General features: G+C 31.5%; 1 protein-coding gene across 1 annotated transcript; it reads right to left on the reverse strand.

Annotated features, from left to right (window-relative positions):
• Nucleotides 1-281: 281 nt before the first annotated feature.
• On the reverse strand, nt 282-20,479 carry LOC130614883 (paramyosin-like). Its single transcript, XM_057436350.1, has 12 exons — nt 20,344-20,479; nt 18,451-18,700; nt 15,850-15,908; nt 15,552-15,606; nt 15,421-15,465; nt 14,769-14,868; nt 13,670-13,749; nt 9,934-10,113; nt 7,619-7,684; nt 6,129-6,199; nt 5,372-5,437; nt 282-1,383 (listed from the first exon to the last, which is right to left on the reverse strand). The coding sequence occupies exons 1-12, from the start codon at nt 20,427-20,429 to the stop codon at nt 1,323-1,325; spliced, it is 1,119 nt and encodes a 372-aa protein (XP_057292333.1). The 5' UTR covers nt 20,430-20,479; the 3' UTR covers nt 282-1,322.
• Nucleotides 20,480-22,027: the final 1,548 nt, after the last annotated feature.

Consider the following 22,027-nt stretch of genomic DNA (forward strand, 5'->3'; position numbering starts at 1 on the left):
AGATAGAAATAAGCAAATAACATTGTTATACACGTTGAATGTTTTCGCTGATCAACACTTTCTGCGCTGAATTCGAGAACTATACCACCCTCAGAATTTTGCCATTCTATAAGGACAAGTGCATTAACGACAACATTACTTTTTAGCGTCTACTAGAAATTTATTCTTCTTTTATCAAGTCTTAGTACTGACATTCAATTTAACAATGTATACCTCCTATCGAATAATGCTCCTTTTTTCATAGAACGTGTAATCGTGTGGAGACTCGGATTACAGAAACATCATTTTTGACACAATATATTATTTAAGGTTCTCACAAGTGGAATATTTACAATAAATACAAAATAATTTATCTACATTAAAAACAATATTTATAATCCACTGTTTTCTTAAATTTACATGTTCTCGATTTTAACAAAAAAAAAAAAAACATCTTGACCCACAGTTCGCATATTAACCGAACAAAACTAAAACTTTTTTAGTAAGTACTCAAGATTATGACGAGGTTACGAAATGGTCCTCATATTATCCATTTTACTGATCGTGATGTTTGTATTTTGGCTGCCCTGGAAGTTGGGGTGAGCAACTTGTAATTGTCAAACAACTTTTGCAACCGGTTGTTTAGGTGCTGCAAACGCTAAGAGGTTAGATAATATATAAACGATGTAATAGAATTCATCCTTTATACGATATACTGCAAAACTCTATTTTGAATTGTTTGGTTCAAATTTTGTCATCAAAAATTTTGCCACTTACCTTAAAATTTTGTTACTTTAGGACTCATGAATAATTTCGACCATTTTAATTTTGATGATTTAGAAAGTGCAAAAAAAAACAAAAAACAAACAAACAAACAAACAAAAAAGCATCATGGTCAGGCAGCTGATAACGCAAACAAGCATTCATTTGTCAGAAGCTTGTGCCTTAATGCTTAAACTGCACAAAATATTTTATAAGAACGTACACAATTTAAAAGGTAATTTTCGGAAAACTCAAAGTCTAACTTTTTTTGTTGCGTCCTGATTAAGTATATTTTTTCAAAAGTCTAACCTGGCCCAAATTACTAGGCAGCATAATTTTTCGGTCGATGTTATCACTAGTCCTATTTTTTGTCATCATAAAACTACTTATCGCCACATAAAACTACTTATCGCCACTTATAGCCGACAGTTTGGGCCAGTGATCTTAAAAAAGTCAGTCTTTGCATCCTCATTTCGAACAGTTTTTGCCGATAATAAAATTCTAAACGCTTCCTTTAAATCGACGGAGCAGACACGTGATCACTATCTGCATTTTTAAAAAAACAGATGGATGTATAACGTTTAGATTGGCAGCCATCTTTGCGTCGGTATCTCAAGCTCAAAGTCCGTGTCTGGCAGACATCTAAAAGAAGAAGGACACAAGCCTAATTAACAAAAGTGTATTTTAAGAAAATACTTCGGCAGAAGAAAACAATGCGAGAGAAATTTTCGTAATTTATGCGATGTTAGACCTTTTCTGCTAAAATTAATTTTGCAAAATTGTTAAGTTTATTGATTCGCTAAAGTTTATCTGTGCGAATATTTTCTAAATGTTTCGAAAATTAATTCCAAAAATTTCGCCAGTCAACCCCCACAGAGAATCTACTCTCCGATTAAAGTAAATAAATGCTGGTAAAGTTTTTTTTGGAGATAATAAGAGATAAAGACGACAAAATCTACGACATATCCAAAAAATATTATCTTGCTAAGTAAGCTTTCGCCAACACCCAGGTTGGCATGTTCAGAAGAGATAAAAACGACAAAATCTACGACATATCCAAAAAATATTATCTTGCTCAGTAAGCTTTCGCCAACACCCAGGTTGGCATGTTCATAATGACTTTAAATTTCTTAAATGTTCTAGATAAAATACTAAACATAACAATAGGAATAAAGAATTAGTCTTTATTTTAACAAATATTTATTTACAAATTAGAACACGTTTGCACTGTTTGTTTACGCAAAAATTGACGAATTTTGTAGTTAACTTATATTTTTTCCAAGAGGAGGCTAGATAGCTGCTTGACCTTTTAGGGCAGAATGCCAAAATAATTACGCTCCGGACTCGTTTACTGCTTCAGGAGTAGTGGCTGCGACGCAATTTATTATGGCAAAATAAAACGCCATTTTAAAGTCCGTATGTCCGATCACCTAGGTATTTCTGCACTTTCAGGTAAACGCGTCAAATTGGTTCTTAGGTCACTGCTGTTCTCGAACATTTGATGTTTTATAATCACTCTCCAGCATCGTTTCACAATTTCTCTGTACTTGCAAAAAAGTCTAATGAATTCAATCTTACACTAATGGAGAGAATTATTTTGATAGTTTTTTTTATTATTCCTATTGTTGTTTAGTGTACAAACCAGACTTTGAATCCGGCATATTTTTGCCCGCAAAAACGCGCAGATCACACGATTTTCGTGTAAGCTATCTACTTTCACACCTGTTTTCAGATGGTTAGGAATAAAAAATTAATAAACTGCGAAGGCGCAGGCTAAATGTTTTTTTAAATGAACGAGCCAGAAGCTGCAAGGTAGTAAAGTTCTTTTGCATTTTTGTATTTATTCAAGTTGTACATTTCAAAAATTTAGTATAAGCAATCAAGCTTGAGCAATTTTCGCTCAAATTTGTCACGTTGCTGGCTTTTAAAGTTGCGGAACGTTCCAGGCTCAGCTATATCTAGCTAGCTACGCCAGACTTATTTTAGAACATTTTCTTAATACACTTCTCTTAGCACCTGGAGAATCCTAGCCATTCCATACCATAAATGCATCCAAGTGCCTTTCTCAAGACCATCTAGAATTTGGTAGTGTTTGGGATATTAAAACCTCACAACCAAAACTGCATGCGGTGGGGCAAGTTGGATTTGAACTCTTTATTCTTGGTAGAGAGAGAGAGAAGCATACAAAAAATGCTTGAAAGAAGAGGCGAATTTCAGAATTTATCACCTATCCTGACACGTTTTTGTTTTCAGCACTGGAACTCGTATTGACTTATAATTTGTGAATTTCCGACTAGCCTTGGATTTGACATGTTTTAGAACTTCATAAAATTTTGCTACAAAGCAAGACCTGAGAGCCTGAAAATATGATGCTCACATTGAAACATAAGCCAAAAGATCCCAAAAAAGCCGCGAATCTCTCTAGCACTTTTGTAGGCTTTGCTACAGATGATTCAAATTCCAACTTTCCCCAACTGCGTCGGGGATTTATGGATTTGTGGCTTGACCGTACACAATGTAATGTCATTTAAAGATTAAAAAATAAGTAAGTCCATGTCTGCTTTGTACTAGAAAAATATTAGCCACGGATATATAACCCTAACGCATTTACAGACAGTAACAGATGACAACCTTGAACATAATTGCCCAAACTTGCCCTCACATATGCAAGTTTTCAGTTAGTTGGAATCCTTGTTATGTGTAAATATACGGTATATATGTGTGTGTGCATTGTTAGCCACTACGCTACTAACACGTAAATTCCCTTGATTATTTCACATTTTTTATAAATAAATTTATGTTCCAGCTTTTGTATAAGAAAAAGGAGAATAACATTTATATGCACGTGCAAAAGTATTTAGCGAGACTTTATATTCTTTCATTGTGGTCATGAAATGTAATATCTATCTATCTATATATATATGTTTTTTATTGTCAAAGATACACAAATGGACTGGTAATATGAATTAAGTTATGTCTATAGCATTAAAAAATGGGTACTATGAAAATAAATCGAAAAGTATAACTATCTTAAGTGAATTAAGTTTCGCGGTTTTCGCAGAAAAACACCAAAAATAAATGCACCCGAAATTAAATTTTGGAGAACTTACTCTGTGAGTTTTTCTAAGGAGCAGAATAAAACCAATGTTGAAGACATGCTTAGGAACAATTCTTCCTTAGAACCCGGCCATATAGATGTTAAAGAAAGAAACATTGATTGTGAGGATGAGTTTTAATAGCAGGATGAAGATGAAGAAAGATGAGGATGAGGAAGAAATCAAAGAAGTTGAAAAGACAGTTTTATCATAAGTAAATGTTAAATATTAAATAAATATTTGTTTTGAGAAAATAAAGTAGAGGATCTCAACTTGCGCCTAATTTTTTTTTCAAACTTACATTTTCTTACATTTTCTCGCTTGTCCGCAGAATTAAATCCACGTGAAATTAAAAATTACGGTTGACTGCTAAAAATTTGTAAGATTATTTCAAAAGTTGATGGCTACGAGAAACCAATAAATAAGCACATGTGGTTGAAGGTTGTTGGCAGAACGAATAATCCACAGAAAAAAGCATCGATATGCAATGTATCCTTATTAACTCTCAATTTTGTCAAGAGATCCTTTTCACATCATTAACATATGGTTGCTTCTTACCAGGTTGTTTTCTTCTGTGTCTGCATAAATTACAGGATTGTATAAAAATCAAGTTTGGTGTGTATCTGTTGTGTCTACCCACCTATAGTTAAAATTTGATTTAAGTCTTATCTGTTAATAATTTTTTTCCTGTGGGTCAACCTTTCCCTTACAATAACTTACTGTTAGTGATATTATAAAACCTGTTTTAAAAATTCTGTATTGTACACAAACTTATTGTTACTACGATTATATGTTTAATTAACAATATTCAAATCATCAATCTAATGATTTCTGCGTTCTAATAATATATTGGGGAATTTTATTAGAATTATTTTGCCTTTTTATCATTTTCCCGTCAAAAATTTATATCTTTTATTCAAAAGAGATATTCTATGAATTAAAAGTTTTCCAATGATACAAAATTGTTCAAACTGTTTCTATTTCTAAAAAAAGTGTCGACTTCGTCTTTCGAAACTTACGCTCATTCATACTGTAAAGACATTGTGGAAAAAGACAGGACTTGACAAGCAGTAGCTTATACTACACATGTTTTGAAAAGAGAGTTCACCAGACCCAAAGCCACGTGACTTTCTTGTTATATTTAGTAGTTGGCGAAATATATTTTGGATATGCCGTAGGTTTGGTCGTTTTATTTTCCTAAAGTAAATGTGTAGGCGAGAAACAATGTGTCCCTTTTTTAAAACAAATTTCAGAATTTCAGAATCATTCTTAACATGCTTGAGTCGCACTTAATTAGGAATATCATATACACGACTCACTACACAATTCAAAATATACAATAACTTGTGTGCCCTTATTACGCCCAGCCGACATTTCTAGGTTTTACAACAATAAAAATAAAGGGCGTTTTGTGTTTAACCGCCAAGATTTTAAAAATCACGCCAACAACAATGAGGGGTAAAATTAACTCAGGAAAAGCATTTTAGTTTAACTCATCGTCAAAAGTTAACAAAGTCAAACAGAAAATTACTCACTTTTCTTGAAACAACTCGGGATGCTTTCGTTGAGCAGTACGCTTCCCTTCATCATTCTTCAAACTTCTAGAAAGCAGATTTTTTTAGTTTTAACACACAGATATGTGCCAACAAGACAACAGAAGAAAACAAGTATGCAGATTAAGATATAGCTTTCCTATTTAACTGAAATAAACCGCGAAATAAACCCAGCAAAATTTCATATTATTTCGATTGTTAATTACTTCTTTTTAACTAAAACAAATTGAAAAATTATTTTTCCGATGTATTGTAAAATGTCAGTTGAGTGGAAAAATAGTTCTCGATATTTCGCGGTGGAAATTATCGACCACACAAGGTCAACAACGCGTTTGCAACCACGAGATGTAACTTCTTATCTATAACGACCGAAAAAATATTAGCCGCAACACGAGTACTATTGACCAGTGCTTAACAAGAAACGACGAAGGATTTTAAATGTATACATGGTATAATCACAACCTTATTTGTTTGCGTCCAAAAAATTTAAAAAAAAATTAAGTGCACTTTTGTTTTAAGAAGCCTTCGGGTTTTTTTCGACTATCAACTTTATTACTAACCTCTTTAAAATTGAAAACAAAATAAAGACTTTCGCTAAAGTTCATCTGGCGATAATTTCACATATTTTCAAGTCGCCAAAGTATCTCTAGAGAAAATTCTCTGAAAATTTTTGGGTAAAAAGCCTCTTCAACTCCGTAAATAATAACATCTGTCAGCGTAAACCTTCACCCATACTAACCGTATTTGTTGCTTTAAAATCCGAATTTCGTTTTCATGATTCTCCAGTTCCAATTGATGAAATGCAATTTCCTGAAATGAAAATCAGAGGTCTGCTAAAACGTAGCACGAAATAATACAAGTAGTTGCACAGGTAGGGCGGGTTTCCATTTAAACAAGTGTAGGCGAAACGATCGCGGTTATTATATATAATTGCACAGGACCTAATTTTTAGTCTTAAGGTGGGTTTCCATTAAAACAAGTGTAGGCGAAACGATCGCGGTTATTGTGTATACAGAGGGCTTAATTTTTAGTCTTAAGGTGGGTTTCCATTTAAACAAATGTAGGCGAAACGATCGCGGTTATTATGTATACTTGCACAGGACCTAATTCTTAGTCTTAAGGTGGGTTTCCATTTAAACAGATGGAGGCGAAATGATCGCGGTTTATTATGTATACAGAGGACCTGATTTGTACTCTTAAGGTGGGTTTCCATTTAAACGAATATAGGCGAAACGATCGCGGTTATTGTGTATACAGAGGACCTTATTTTTAGTCTTAAGGTGGGTTTTTATTTTAACAAATGTAGGCGAAACGATCGCGGTTATTATATATACAGAGGACCTAATTTTTAGTTTCAGGTGCGATGTGCAGCGTAATGATAATTCCGACTGGCCTAAATTATTCGTTGGTCTTTATTACGGTCGCTAAGGCGGACAAAGTTTGTGACGATCAAGTTGCGGATAAGTTTAATTTGTTTCTAAGACATCTAACGAGGTATTAAAATCGTTTCTTATACCTGACGATGTAAGTATACTTACGAAAAGCTTCGTTTTTAAATTTAATAAAATCGTTTTAAAACTCTATCTATAATTTGTGAACATAGCCAAGTTCGTCCGCTCTATTCGGAAAAAATTGTAGTCATGTAAACCATGTAGACATTTACATAGAGCATGGAGATACCTCCATGTATAGAATATTGAGTCGCCTTGCTTCTAACTGTAAGCTAATCTACCTCTAAACATAACATTTTACAACGATTTGTACTTTAACCACATTGTGCAATTATCTAGTATTGTTGGAACGAATATCCTAAGTTTTATTTCTTAGAGAGGGTTGCCAATGAATTAAAATTATCCTCTTAGGGGAAAATGTCCAAGAACGTGTAAAAACCACTCCGTATATAATTTTAAAATGCGATAATAAAAATAACTACTAGAAAAGAAAATTTGCCTTAGGATAAACTATTTTAGGAGATTCTCGGAGGAAACAATACTTTTTGTTCAAAATTTAGATTATGTAGGAGATATTAGAAGGGTTCCATTTTTTCAGGTTAATTAGAAGATTTCAGGTGTGGTCACCCTGTTAAAAGTGCATCATTAGAAAAAGAAAGGTCCAATTTCAACAGCATTAAAAGCTTTTACATATTTATTCTATTTTCTTACTGCTTGTTAAAATAACAAGATTTTATAGTTATTTCCAACATTAAAAGCAAAAGCTGTATATCCCTACCTTTTCCATTAGAGTATTTTGATGGGATAATTTTTTTGTTGAATTGTCTAAAGTTTCAAATGCATCCTAAAACAAGAAAGAATAAAGAGTCAAGTTTGTAACTAATTTCAGAAGGGCATACTAAAAAAACAGTTTCATGTTCTAGTGAAATCATATCACACAACTGACAATCTTTAGAATTCAATAATAACCATCCCTGTCACTATGTTAACCTTGTTTACACTGGGCTTTTTTGGTATCAAATACCCTAAGTAAGGGCTGGATTTAACCACCTCAAATAACTTTTAAATGGCTTATGAAATGTTAATGAAATTTGGCAGGTATATATAGTATAGCATAAAAAGAATTGATTGTCGGGGAATGAAAATTTGCTGATGTCAGCAACCTTGCTATGTCATTATTTTTCTAAAAACATGTGTGTTTGGATTGGTTTGCACATGAGTCTTGCTTGTTAAATGGTATATATGTTATTATCTTTTATAAGAATTACCTTTTAAGGACAATACAGAAGGTTTAGCGTAACAAAAAAGTAAAAAAAATCATTTTTTTCCTGGGATCACATTTATGGTTGCCATGGCAACGCACTAAATTTTTACTAAAAAAATCTTTGCTAAATTGAATAATATTAATGATATCACGTTTTACCCCTGTTGGAGCAGTATTTAAGGATTTTAAAAAAAATTAGTAGTGGAAACCACTAATTTCAGCCCTCACCTGTATAAATGAATATAAATGAATATATAATTTCCTATTTGTACAATTTCTTTGCTGAACCTTTTTTTTTGAGAAAGTTTTGTTTACATGCTTAATATCAAAAGGTTTACGTTGTGTTCAGCAACAAATGGCATTGCTTACATAGAGTGCCTATTCTTGATCTGGCATCCCATATATATATATGCATCCAGACATTATGGATAACTGAGACAATGTTATAGAGATGAATGAGACAACAAGCACTGATGTAATCAAAGGTAATAGACAACACAGTGAGACAAGATGGTAGACATAAAACATAAACAAATTTTTACAATCATAACAGGTTACAAGGTTTGCTACTGATTCATGTGGATGATTTTATATACGCAGGCTCAAAGGAATTCGAAGATCATGTTATTTTTGGAGTCAAAAGAATATTTAAAGTTGGTAAGGAGGATGGAGGTTGCTTCAAGTATGTTGGACTTAATGTTCAACGAAAAGGAAACATTAAAATTTTTGATCAACAAAAATTTGCTGAATCAATAACTGAAATCCAAATTGATAATAAAAGAGCTATAAAAAAATTTGATGATGTCAATGAAAATGAACATCAATTGTTCAGAGCTGCTGTTGGACAAATCAACTGGATAGCAAATCAATCACGACCTGATATTGCTTTTGATGTTCTCGAAATGAGCATGCTGGCTAACAAAACCAAAGTTATGCATTTAGTAAATGCTAACAGATTGATCAAGAAACTGCAACATCAGCAACGAATACTGGTTTTTCCTTCGTGTAAGTCTATCGCAAAAATCGTGGTCTACACTGACGCTTCATTTGCAAACTTGCCTGATGAAGTGTCAAGTGCTGGTAGACGCACGATTTTTTACTTCGTGAGGAAAGAAAATCTTGTTAAATCATGTGGAGCTCAAAGAAGATTAGGCGTGTTGTTAAGATCACAACTGTAGCAGAAGGTCTTGCTTTCGCTGAGGGTCTTGAAAATGCAATCCTCAAGAAATGTTACAGAAGCTACTTGGCGAAAAAGTACCCATCATTGGTTTTACTGACAGCAAGGACCTTGTTGCCATTGTCAACTCTACAAAACATGTGGCTGAGATCAGAGAGATGGTCAAAAAAGGCACAGTAGAGGCTGTTTAATGGATCAACACCAACAAACAATTGGCAGATGTTGTGACGAAAAAGGGAGTTCATAGTGCAAAAGCTATGAGTATTATCGAAAATGGATTTTTAGAGTTGTAGAACATTGTTCATTAAAATGAGAACTATCATATGAACCAACTTCTTAACAGAGATATTAAAACATTTACTTGGACTTGATAAACTGTTTTTTTGTGTTACTTTTATTTACCTCTTCCATCCTCAAAGAAGGGGGATTAGTCTGTTTACATGCTTTATATTCTTTTAGATATATGTACTAACACATTGTATTAACTGGATGGGTTTGTTTCTTAATATATTTTATCGGTAAAAAAAGGGTATCAATGTATGAAGTACTTTCATACTGTATTCACTACTTTATGGCTAAGATGCTTCATATTTATCACAACCTTGAAAAGAAAAGTATAACAACTTTTAAAATTATATCTTCCCACACATACCTGTGCATACTCTTCTTTCACTTTCTCCTGGAGTTTAATTTGTGTGTGAATTAAGTCCACGTTTTCTACTTCGGTAATACTCTTCAACTCTTCATATTCGTCATAAAAATCCTTCTCTAACTTATTAACGAGATGTTTTAATGATCTGATCTCTTCCAATTTATCTGGATATTCTTTTTCCTGCAAGAAAAGAAAGGTTAATCTTTAATTAATCAGTCAATCAATCAATGAAAAAATAAATCAATCAGTCAATAAATCAATGAATCAATCAGTCAACAATCAATCGAACAATCAACGAATCAATGAATCAGTCAATGAATCAATCAGTCAATGAATCAATCAGTCAATAAATTAATGAATCAATTAGTCAATGAATCAATCAGTCAATGAATCAATCAATCAATCAATCAATCAATCAATCAATCAATCAATCAATCAATCAATCAATCAATCAATCAATCAATCAATCAATCAATCAATCAATCAATCAATCAATCATCATCATCATCATCATCATCATCATCATTATCATCATTCCCGGCTTAACGTCCGTTTTCCATGCATACCTGTGCATACTCTTCTTTCACTTTCTCCTGGAGTTCAATTTGTGTGTGAATTAGGTCCACGTTTTCTACTTCGGTAATACTCTTTAACTCTTCATATTCGTCATAAAAATCCTTCTCTAACTTATTAACGAAAAAAATGCAAGAAAAAAAAGGTTAATCTTTAATTAATCAGTCAATCAATCAATAAAAATCAATCAATCAGTCAGTCAATAAATCAATGAATCAGTCAGTCAATAATCAATCGATCAATCAATGAATCAGTCAATCAATCAATCAATCAACCAACCAACCAACCAACTAACCAACCAACCAACCAACCAACCAACCAATCAATCAATCAATCAATCAATCAACCAATCAGTCAATGAATCAATGAATCAGTCAATCAGTGGATAAATCAATGAATCAATCAGTCAATGAATCAATGAATCAGTCAATCAATCAGAACCAATTAATCAAATTCGTCTCAGAAGAAATTTAAACCCGATTTGAAATGATTGGCACTATATTTGATGCAAATGCACAAGCCTCTTTTTTAATACAAATGAAAGTAGTGGTGGCGTGGCGTTCAAAATGGAGGGTGCAAAGCACATTCATACGTAATGAATTTGACTTGTATTGACAAGCATAAATTTGATACCTTAAATTTGTCTCAAAAATGGCAATGGGATAGGATCAGAGAAAAAGGGGAGGTACATGATGTTTTTAATAAGAAAAGTAAATAAGTAAAAAATATATACAGTGGAATCTCTCTATCTCGAACTAAAGTTTCGGTCGCTGTGTGGTCCCCCAAGGTATTTTCCTTTCTTTATCTCAAACTTTCTCTATCTTGAACAAATTTTTTGGTCCCTTGCGAGTTCGAGATAGTGAGATTCCACTGTATTTAAAAGTTGATTTGTAACAATAAAAATTTTTAATAAAAAAAAAACCGATAAGCAACTAGCGTTGGTTCAGTAAATGTTTAAGCAATGTTTAATAGTCAGTTTTATACTATCTCAACTTTTTACTTTTTACTTTTTTTTTACTTTTTATGAGTAAAATTTCATCAAACTGAAATTATAACATCTGAAAAATTATGGTTTAATCAAAAAATCTCTCATCAACTGTTTTACAATTTTAATGCTTAGATTATGGATAAAAAAGCAATTTTGAATTGAACCTTAGTTTCACGAGAAGATGTGTACACCTTTTTACATGGCGGTATAGGTGAAAATATTGGCCTTATCTGAATATTTGAGGTGTCCAAAGAATGAAGTGAAGCATGAATATTTTATTCAAAAATTTTAAGTTTATTATTTTTTAGACTGACATGGTTAACAAATTTTTTTAAATTTCATAATTCAACAATTTCATTTTCCCACTGGTCCTACCTCTAATGGCTGTAAGGTTTTATTGTTGAGCTACTCAGCTATTGAATTGTGAAGGATCACCTAGTATGTTGACAAATAATTCCTAAAGCCTTTTAACACTGACTGTATCCGTTCCCAAAAATTGCATAATACTTGTTAGCCTTCAGTGAAATCTAATCGAAAAGAAATTTCAACACAAGACAACTCTTATTCATTAAGAGGAATCGTTCCTAAATTTTGAACACGTGATTATTCCGATTTATTTTTTATTTACCCGAAAATCTAGGAAAATCCCCCCTCCCCAAGTCATAAAATGTTTGAAAAAACTTGAATAGGGTTAAAAAGAAACCATGAATTAGGCCTGCCTTAAATTGATTCCTAATTTGAATGCTTCAATTACTAAAATTTTAGGTCTTCCAATAGAGTACAAGAAGTTTATAAAAAGAGAATGTTTGATCTTAAAGAGGAACCTACAAATTATGCCTGCTTAAAATTATTTTTCGGTTCCTAATTAAGAAGTTTAGGTCTTAGAAGTATATAAAGGCACGTGATTGGTCATAAAAAAGATGATACAGGAATAGGTCTTTGTACTGCATCACTTTACATTCCGCTGTGTGTGTACAAGTTTTCACAGTTCCTCTAAAAGCGACTGGTTGTAATATTGGTTAAATTTTCATTCTTAACTGCTCAGTTCACAAATTATAAAAAAAACATGTTTCGCATATATCCATATCTTATCAGCGAGACAAAAAGTTTATGTATGTCATGTCGCTGCACATCAGCTTCGCTAAATATTTTGTCTCAACTAAAGCTACCCTAAAGTTTATCTTTCACTTAAAAACAAGTTGGCTTCATATAAAAGGCCCTAAAAACCTTGTCTATGAATCGTGAAGGCTTTTTATGTTAATTGTATTTAACTACTCAATAAAAGTAAAAAACAAGTATCGTTGTCTTAATTTTTTTTTTTCAATTAGCTGAGTTTATAAAAATGGCGTTGAAAAGAAAGGCTTAGAAACTATAACAAAGGTGATAAAGAAGAAGAACTATAATTTTTGTAATTTTTGTCAACGAGGAAATAATTTTCATTTAAAAGGCCGATGAAATTTCTGAAGATTTAGAAGACATTATAATCATACACTAAGAACATTATATAGTATTCTTTTTGTGATAAAATAATTACAACATTCATATCCTTTGTTTTATATTGTTTTTTAATACTTTATTATCGGTATGCAAAGGTATTTTCCCGTAAAAAATTTCCAAATTGCTGGTCCACAAAAGTGTTTCCCCGCGAACTGCAAAATTTTCGCGGTTCTTCCGAACTGAAAAACTTTTTTCCAGCGAAAGTTTCTTCCTTTAAAGTATATAAAAAAGGAGCATATTTAGTGGTGTATCAAGGCACGTGGTGATGTAAATGTTCTGAAGCTTCCAGTTTGATAACATAACATGGATATTAATACTTAGCTATCTTGTTTGTCATTTATACCACCAATTATTTGTCACAGTCTAATCTATGATTTCATAATTTCGCTTAATTAGCAAAAATTCGTCTATATATAATGATTTGTAGAGAACTTTCTAGGATTTTTCATATGAGCTTAACTTAATTTTTCACAGGAGATAAAATTCAAAGTTCTACTCCAAACAAAAGATCTTGGGTTATTTTTAAAATTTTTGCTTAAATTCCAATGACACCAGTTCTAAAGTTCTAACTTTGATTATAATAATACGAATACAACCACTTGTCTGTTGATTTGATTGGTTGACAGAATATATGGTTTTAGTCTTTTACACACAAGCAGTCTACAGAACAAACCTTACCTTGTAATTTAACAAAACCTTCAGTGCAAGTTTTTCTGTATCAATCTTTTGATCCAACATTTTGATTTCGTCTCTTAATCCTGTTAAAAAATATAATGTTGTTTTCTTTGTTGTTTTCATTGGTTTGGCACAGTTTGCTCGTCAAAAAGACTACACTTTTTTCTTATAGATAACTTGCTAATGTTTACAAAAGTTAAAAAGTTTGCAGTTTTTTTGGACATGCGCAAGCATTTTTGTAGGTAGAAAATATAAACAATAGACCACAGTAATCAAAAAGTATCTGCACATAGGGTCTGCATTCCACGAAAAATAATTTTTGGCTGTAGTGTACCATAGAAAAATCACAGTTGTTTTGGCCATTTCTTGAAGTTACAAATATAAATTACCTGTCCAACGCTTTACAGTTGCTAGATTATTTTTTTTTACTTAAGTAATGCGTATGCATATAAACAACATCACAAATGCACTGTGATGTCCGCATTATATAACAACACATGCAATGGCCGACAAAGGGTCTGAAGAATAAATAAATGCACTGACGTCAGCAATAATTAGCATGTTTTTTTGTCTAACCAAATGTATAGATTAAGGTTCTCAGACCTAAGTCCACTGTGAACATTGCCAAGTGAACTTTGGCAAGCTTGGAGTGTGTGACAGTGTTCCCAACTACTTCTAGTTTTTTAAGGTTGGAGCTAGACCACAGAGACATATAGGTAGCTTAAATTATACGTTAACATAGTAATATCTCTGTTGCAATTTTTTGTGAAACTGGAACAGTAAACACTATTTAAAAATTTGCTTTCTTTGATTAAAATAACTCCACTGTAACTGTAAGCTTTCTTTGATTAAAATAACGAATATTTCAAACTACTGTTTTCAGAAAATAGCAAAATAATATTATTGTGCTCTGAGCTGACATCAAAAAACATCTTACAACATGAAAGGATAAGTTCGCTGTGAACGTTGCCACTGAATAAATAATAGTTCCCTTTAATTGTGTTAAACTACCATCTTTAACAGCAAAGGAAAATATTTTTTTTCTTTTTTACGTTCTTAACTAACATTAAAGGAAATAATATCCCATATTTAGGGCAACTACCTTTTAGCAATGATTGAACTTCGTTTGTGGTGTTTTGGAGTTTTGATGTCTCTACTGCATAATCTTTTTCGTGATGATTCTGTAAGACTGTTAATCCAAGCTACAATAGGGTGGAGTGAATATTACACATCCATAATTTTAAAGCAATGAAGAATTTAACATATGGTCCAAAACTTGTGCTCCTCTTTTGTTTTAAGCTGTGAATACATAAATGCACCTTTTAATCCTAATTAAAACCCTTTTGCCCAGAAATATCAATCCTATTGTTACAGTCAAAATTTCTACACAAAATTTGGGACAAGGAATACTTGAAATAACGGGTAAAAACAACATTATTTTTAAATTTTTCTAGATATTTCTTAAAAATATTTCGGTTATACAATGACTATTGTCCAGTAAGTGCAAAGAAAAACAAACTTCGATATGTCAGCCATTCTAATTCAAATTTGTTTATGTCATCAAAAATAATATAAAAGTATTTAGTGAAGTTGCATAAATAAACAGGCCTTCGATTGAAAGAATTTGATTAATTATTGAATATGTGAAATGACCTTTTGTGTTTTAAATTAAACACGTTTTAAATTTTATGTGTCTTAACTTTCAATTACTAAAGGTCCTTCCAGAACTACGAAAACAAAAATTTTAACATTACCCTGTATTTTTCATACTTCGATAACAACTGGTTCACATCAGTGTGCTAAAATAGTACAATAATGATAAAGATAAAAATTATAAGCAATCGTACGTTATTATTAAAAAAATAAAAAGTAATAAAAACAATACCGATAATTTTTCATCATTGGTAATTTCATCCTTTAGCCTTAAATTTTCCCTAATGCTAAAAAGGTTCTGGTTAAAGAAAATTTCAGTGTGAATATTGTAAAGCATCACCATTATCATTAACAACAACAACAATCACAACAACAAAAACATAATAATAGCAACAGCAAAAAAAAAATATAGCCTGATAAAGTACTTAGTGTACGAAAAGCTTTACCAATAAATTTTAAACTTGTTTTATTTATTTTTTCAGCAACAAGAACAATAACAATAACAACAAAAGAAAAGAAAAAAAGGATACAGCTTTAAATACTGTTGCTGGCATTCAGAAAGAGACTTGCTTCTTTCACTTATTTGCACCTAGAAATTATATTGGAATAGCAAGATTCTCACAGATAATGCTGAAATGTATTTATAAAATAGAAATGTGATTATTTTGTTTTATATCCTGTATTTATTAGCAACAAAAACAGTAATGAAAAGAAATATGTAAATAATTGAGTACTATAGAAATTTTTTGGGTCAGCTAGTATGGAGAATAAAGAGTTTTGTTTTTACTATCTAACTAACTATGTCCTAAATGGTCAATTGCAACGTCATCAACAAGCTTTTTTTACACAATTTTTTTTTAGAAAAACTGCCATCAGGTGGGTTCGAACCCAAGACCTCTCAATTCACGTTATGACGTGTTAAGTAAAAATATTTTAAGTAAAAATAAGTAAAAATATTTAATTTGACGATTTAAAAGATATTTAATTTGATGATTTAAAAGGTGGCAAATTAAAGCAAAATGAATTGTTGATGTGAAATATTTTTGAATTTTTTTTTTCATAATGATTCCTCTCAACGAAATAAAGTTGTGTTGTGAGTTTTGAATTCTAAGGATAATCCTAATGAATTTCCCCGTTATAATGATTCCATAAGAAATTTTAAGCAGTATTTTCGAGAAATGGCCAAAGGCTCTCAGAGGTATCGGACCTAAAAATTTTACATGCAGGTGTCTAATAGATAAATATAAAAAGTCACTACGTATCATAGCCATGCATCATATCCCTCACGCCAGGAACAACTGTAAATCAATTTTAAGGTTTTATGAAATGACCCCATTAATAAATTAATCTTGTTGCAGTGATATGTAATTAACATTGACATGCAAGATAGTTTATGCAGCCCCTGCCCCTGCATCTTGTTTAATTTAGCAAACAAAACTTTCCCTTGAAGGACAACTAATAACGAAAAGAAAGTTTATTTTTTGTACTAGTTTGAATTATAAACTTTGGACAGTTTCACATCTTAACATAATATTCTACAACACCAGACATAATTACTGGTAAGGAGGATGGAATTTCAAAGATCGCAACCACAAGCAATCAGGAAAGATGTTTCTATAAATAACACACACTGAGAACTTGTCAATGCTCTCAGTGTGTTAGGATCTTAGGTTATTAGATTAGATCTAAATCCTAAATAGTACTAGTTTTTACCGACTTCAGCACACCCCAATTCCTCAATTTTCTTAGACCATTCCAGGCAATAGAGCTGATTTATCCATAATGTCCACATTTTCTGAACTTATTTTCCGATTTTCACACAGATCGTATAAAAAACTGCCAAAAATGCCTGAAAATTTTTTGATTTTTGGGTAAAAAATCTGAAAAAATCGCCTTTACGCCTTGTTCTTAATTTTAGCATACAATTTAGTTTTGTTTGTGAAATGAGAGTTTTTAAGTTTTAGCTCCTCCTTAAATTAAAGCAAAAACAGGAAGGCGATTTTTTTTAACCTTTAATGATTTTTTTATTTACCAGAGAAAACTATATTTTTATTAAATAAAAACTATATATTAACTATATAATAATATAAAAACTATATAATAATATGTTAGTTAAAGAGCTAAAGATTTCACTGATTTTTCGCTTAGAGATTTTAACGGTTACGATACCTCCTGCATTGCGTGTTGCTGCTGCTGAGGCACAGCAATGCCAGCGTCTAGGCATCCCTTAAGATCGTGTTTATATTGAAGTGTGTGTATAGTTTTATTTTTTGTTGTGTGTTCATAGCCTTAAGTTTTATGTTAAATGTTTCACGTCATTAACTTTATGTTACATGTTAGTATTTTAATGTACGTTATTGCTGTCTTGTTCCTCTGTTCTTATGTCTGTTAACGGCCCCTTGTGTTACTCGTAAAGTTCTTTTGTTTTTTGTATTATTAGTTTGTTGCGTTTTACATTTTTAGCATGTAGTGGATTCATGTGTGTATTTTTACTTAGTATGTGTGTATTGCTTGCGTGTGATGTTGTTTGGTGGTGGTTTAGTGAAAGTGGTTTAGTAAGATATTTTGTTTTGTTTTTATGTTTCTATATCTATTTTGTTCGTGCGTTCTTGTTTGCTTTCTTTTATTATTTGCTCTTTTTGTATTTTTTAAACTAAAGTTTTTGTATTTTATTTAGCGTTTATGGATTAAAACCTATCGTTTGTGGCATTAAATTCGTATCCGTTTGAACCCTAACAAATAGTGTCAACTTGTGTGTGTGCGACACTAATATTGCGTATGCTGACGCAAGCTAATATATTTTAAAATATGTTGACAATTACGTTGGCAAATACTGAAACAACAAACATTAGGTTCTGCAAAGATTCTTAAAATTGATAAAACGGGTCAAACTGGTGTCCGCAACAACTAGCATCATTTACGACTACCAATTTATCCAAAAAACATTAATACTAAGCCTACTCTGCAGTGAACATTAAAAAGTGATTTTAACAAGTCTAAATTGTGTGTACTGTATGGAAAGTATATTCACAACTATTTGAGAAAGACATTTAAAATTTTCTCCTCTGCCGCATATATATATAAAAAATCAGTTGCATGAGTTCCTTAAGAAAATTTCAAATAATATTCACCCTTAACAAATTGATCATGCTATCTTTTGTCTTTTTCTGCTCTGTTTTGACCAAAAATTCCTTTTTGGGTGACTTCTTTCTATGACGACAAAGAGCTGAACACTCTCTATGAAATGAGGAACCATGATGTATATCTGTAACAGCAATAGTTGACATTGGACTGCTCTTAGTGGAATTTGTTTTCTTATCAGCAACTCTTGATTTTCCATTAAGGTTTGAAGCAGCGTACCGTGGAGGGTCATTCGTTTTACTGAAAATAAAATTTAATTAATTTATTTTACTACATTTGTCAAAAAATTGACTTATCAAGAAAAGTTTGTTACAATTAATAAATAAAGAAGCAGTGGGAATGTTTGAAGTTAACAAATGAAGTAATGGAAAGCATAAAAATCGAAAACTTAATAAAATCTTTGACCCCCACACATCCTCCTTCTCTTGCCTACAGGTTGCTAAACAGGAAACTTCTTTTAAGAAAATAATATTCATGAAAAACTAGGGAGTTTAGTTTACATACGCAGTTGCCGGGTCAGGTGGTTGTCAGACAAAGATAGATTATTTCCTGGTTAGAAGGTCAGACATGGAAGTGGGAATGATGTGAAATATATATTGAAGAAAGAGTGTATTTGCCAGCATAGGTTGGGAGTTCATGATATTATCTTGAAGGGTGGTAAAGAAGTCAGGAAAAAGTACAGGCCTGACTGGAAAATTTGGAAGCTATGTAGTAAGACAATTTAGTGCAACATTTCAGCCCATTGTCAACGTGATAGTGAAAATGTTAAACCTACTTTAAAAAACAGACCAAATGAGCAATTAGACATTGACAGACCTGGTGGTGGAATAATGGGGTTGACCAGAGTAGAGTGAAAACAGGAAGTAGTAAAAATTTTTACTTCGAAGCGAAGTGCTGTGCTTATGCAAGATTGTAAGGAGCAAAATCAGCAGACAAAAACAGATTTGCAGATGTGTTAAAAAGGAAAAAGCCGTAAAATGAGGTGTTCAACATAGACTAATCAACATGTTGTAGGTAAAGAATGTATACAAGGAGAAAAAGTTAGCTTGGGATAGTCATTATAACAGATTGCTTAACACTTTTAACGATCTTGTTAGAAAAAATGTCAAAGCAAAGCAAAGCAATGGAGATCTTAATAAGAGCAATTTGATGATAATGCTTTTGGTTCAAAAAGGTTATTGTTGGGGTGAGTAAAACAGGAAGTCAAGAGCATAGTTTTTAGTTCAGATTTTCTTTCTTTATCTTGGAAATTCGTTATATTAAATAAAACACACCATATTGAATTTACTTATCTTTTTAAACACATTATTGTCAAAACATGATTTTGTTGTCATTTAGAAATATTTTAGATATACTGAGTGTTAAAAGTGGTTCTGTGACCATAAATCTACATCAGATAAAAATAAAAGCCTGAATCATTTTTAGCAGGAAGTGTCAAGCCACGAAAAACAGAACTTCCGTGTCCATTATCCTTTTATGCCATGTATGCTAGCATTTTGTTGACTGAATCTTAGTTGTGAAGGACTTCGAAACAGTATGACTTCTAATGTTTCTATGAACATTCTTGTTTAGTTCATGATCAAATGTTTTTAAAAATTAGTAAAAAACCAAACATTTTTCTAATAATCTGGTAAGGTTTAAATATAATAAAGATTAAATGTAATTCTAAATCGAAATTTCATTTAAATGACATCAGTTTTGATGTTTTTAAACCAAGTTAATTATAAAATAAAATTTATTTTCCTTCCTGTATATAATAATTCTTTTTATTAAACTTCAATACAATACTGGATAATGTGTTTCTATCTGACTAACATCTGAATAACTTCTGACATAGCTTTTATTGTTTATTAAAACCAAAGCAAACTGTGACGAAAGCATACCTGGGTGTTTTATTTCTGCGTTGCCATTGTGAATAATCAACATCTGATAAGCTGTGGTTATCACTGCATGTAGTATGTGCATTCATAGTATTATTATTGTATCTAAAAAATCAATCTGTATATCTCAAAAAATGATCAAAGGAATGCTTTTATCTATTATCAGTTCACAAATGCTTCTCATTAATGTTTTAATGTTGATCAAAAATTTCAAAATGCTCATTCCGATCGCAAACAAAATTAATGCTTAAAGATCACATCATAAAATATATACCCCTGATTTAAACACACCTCCAAAGAAATAGAGTTCATATAAAATGTATATCTCTATCCGCTAAGCTAAACCTGAAAAACACATTTCCTCCTTTTTTAATAACAAACCCCAAGTTAAAATTTAGGATCCATCATAACAAACTTGACAAAATTTGATTGTAATATAAAAGCCTCCCTTTTTTAACTATCTCTCTTAAAACTATTATACAAAGCATTACAACTAACTGCAAGTAGACCACCCTAACAAGAACTTCTGATAAATAAGCTTCTATCTTTGCATAAGTCCCCATAAGTAATTATTAGTTAAGTACAATACTTATTTCAGAGAAAAAGTGTATTTTATAATAACACTTACATATTCTTTTGCCAGTAACTATCCTAGCTACTGACCAACAAACAGATATTTAAAAAATTTTTATACGATTAAAGGATAAGTTTTATTTGTGGATTTAATTCCTGATAAACTTCTCCAAATGCTTAATCGCCTAATCAGGCATTTATAGTAAATAAAATATAATAAAAATCTTAAAACCTTATGTGCAACGTGCCCTAAACATTGAATTCATTCATAAAAATTTCAAGTATAGTATGATTTAATAAAAAAATGGCGCCAGCTTCAATCCATTTTTTTAAAACATAATAACTCTAAAGTTTTGCTCGCGTTTGATTGGAAAATATGTCCCTATCAGTCATCACTATTTTATGCAATGTTAACAGACATCATTTTGTTTGTGCCGCTTTTTTACATTTTTTACGTATACTTAAAGTTTATCAATAGGCCAGAAAATTATTACGTGTTTTGGGATTATATTTAAGAATTGACTTGCATACGAAAATGACTTTCTTTTTCTTTTCCCTTCAGATAAACAGAGGGAAAATTTAACTGTGGAATGGCATTGCATAAAATATGTGTAAAAAAGTTTTTTTCTAAGTAACACAATTTTTTATTTGGCATTTTAACCTTAGTTAATAACAGCAACATATTGACTTCAGAATTAAAACGTCTATAAAGTTGCTTAGCATGAAATTCAAATTTACAATATTTTTACAATATTTCATCTTGACGTCTTCCTTCCATTCCATTCCAGTTTACGAAGGTTGCTCGTTAGATTGAATTTAACTTTGGTTGCTGAATTTTCCAAATTTTACGTTGATTGGTGTTTGATCAAAACCACAGATTCACCCCTTTTTGACCCGATATATGCATAATAATCTCATGCAACAAAAATAAATAATGGCTTAAATCTTTCTTTGATTTTACACTATGGTCAACAAAGTGGATTTTTAATGTTTCCTAATCTTAAAAGAAGCATACAAAGAGAAAAAAGGGGTGTGGCATATTTCAAACAGTACTTTCAAAACACAAACTTTTTTTTGAATTTGAATGAATATTGTCAAAATTCACTTACACACA

The sequence above is a fragment of the Hydractinia symbiolongicarpus genome, chromosome 11, assembly GCF_029227915.1.
Source record: "Hydractinia symbiolongicarpus strain clone_291-10 chromosome 11, HSymV2.1, whole genome shotgun sequence".
Taxonomy (NCBI): Eukaryota; Metazoa; Cnidaria; class Hydrozoa; order Anthoathecata; family Hydractiniidae; genus Hydractinia; species Hydractinia symbiolongicarpus.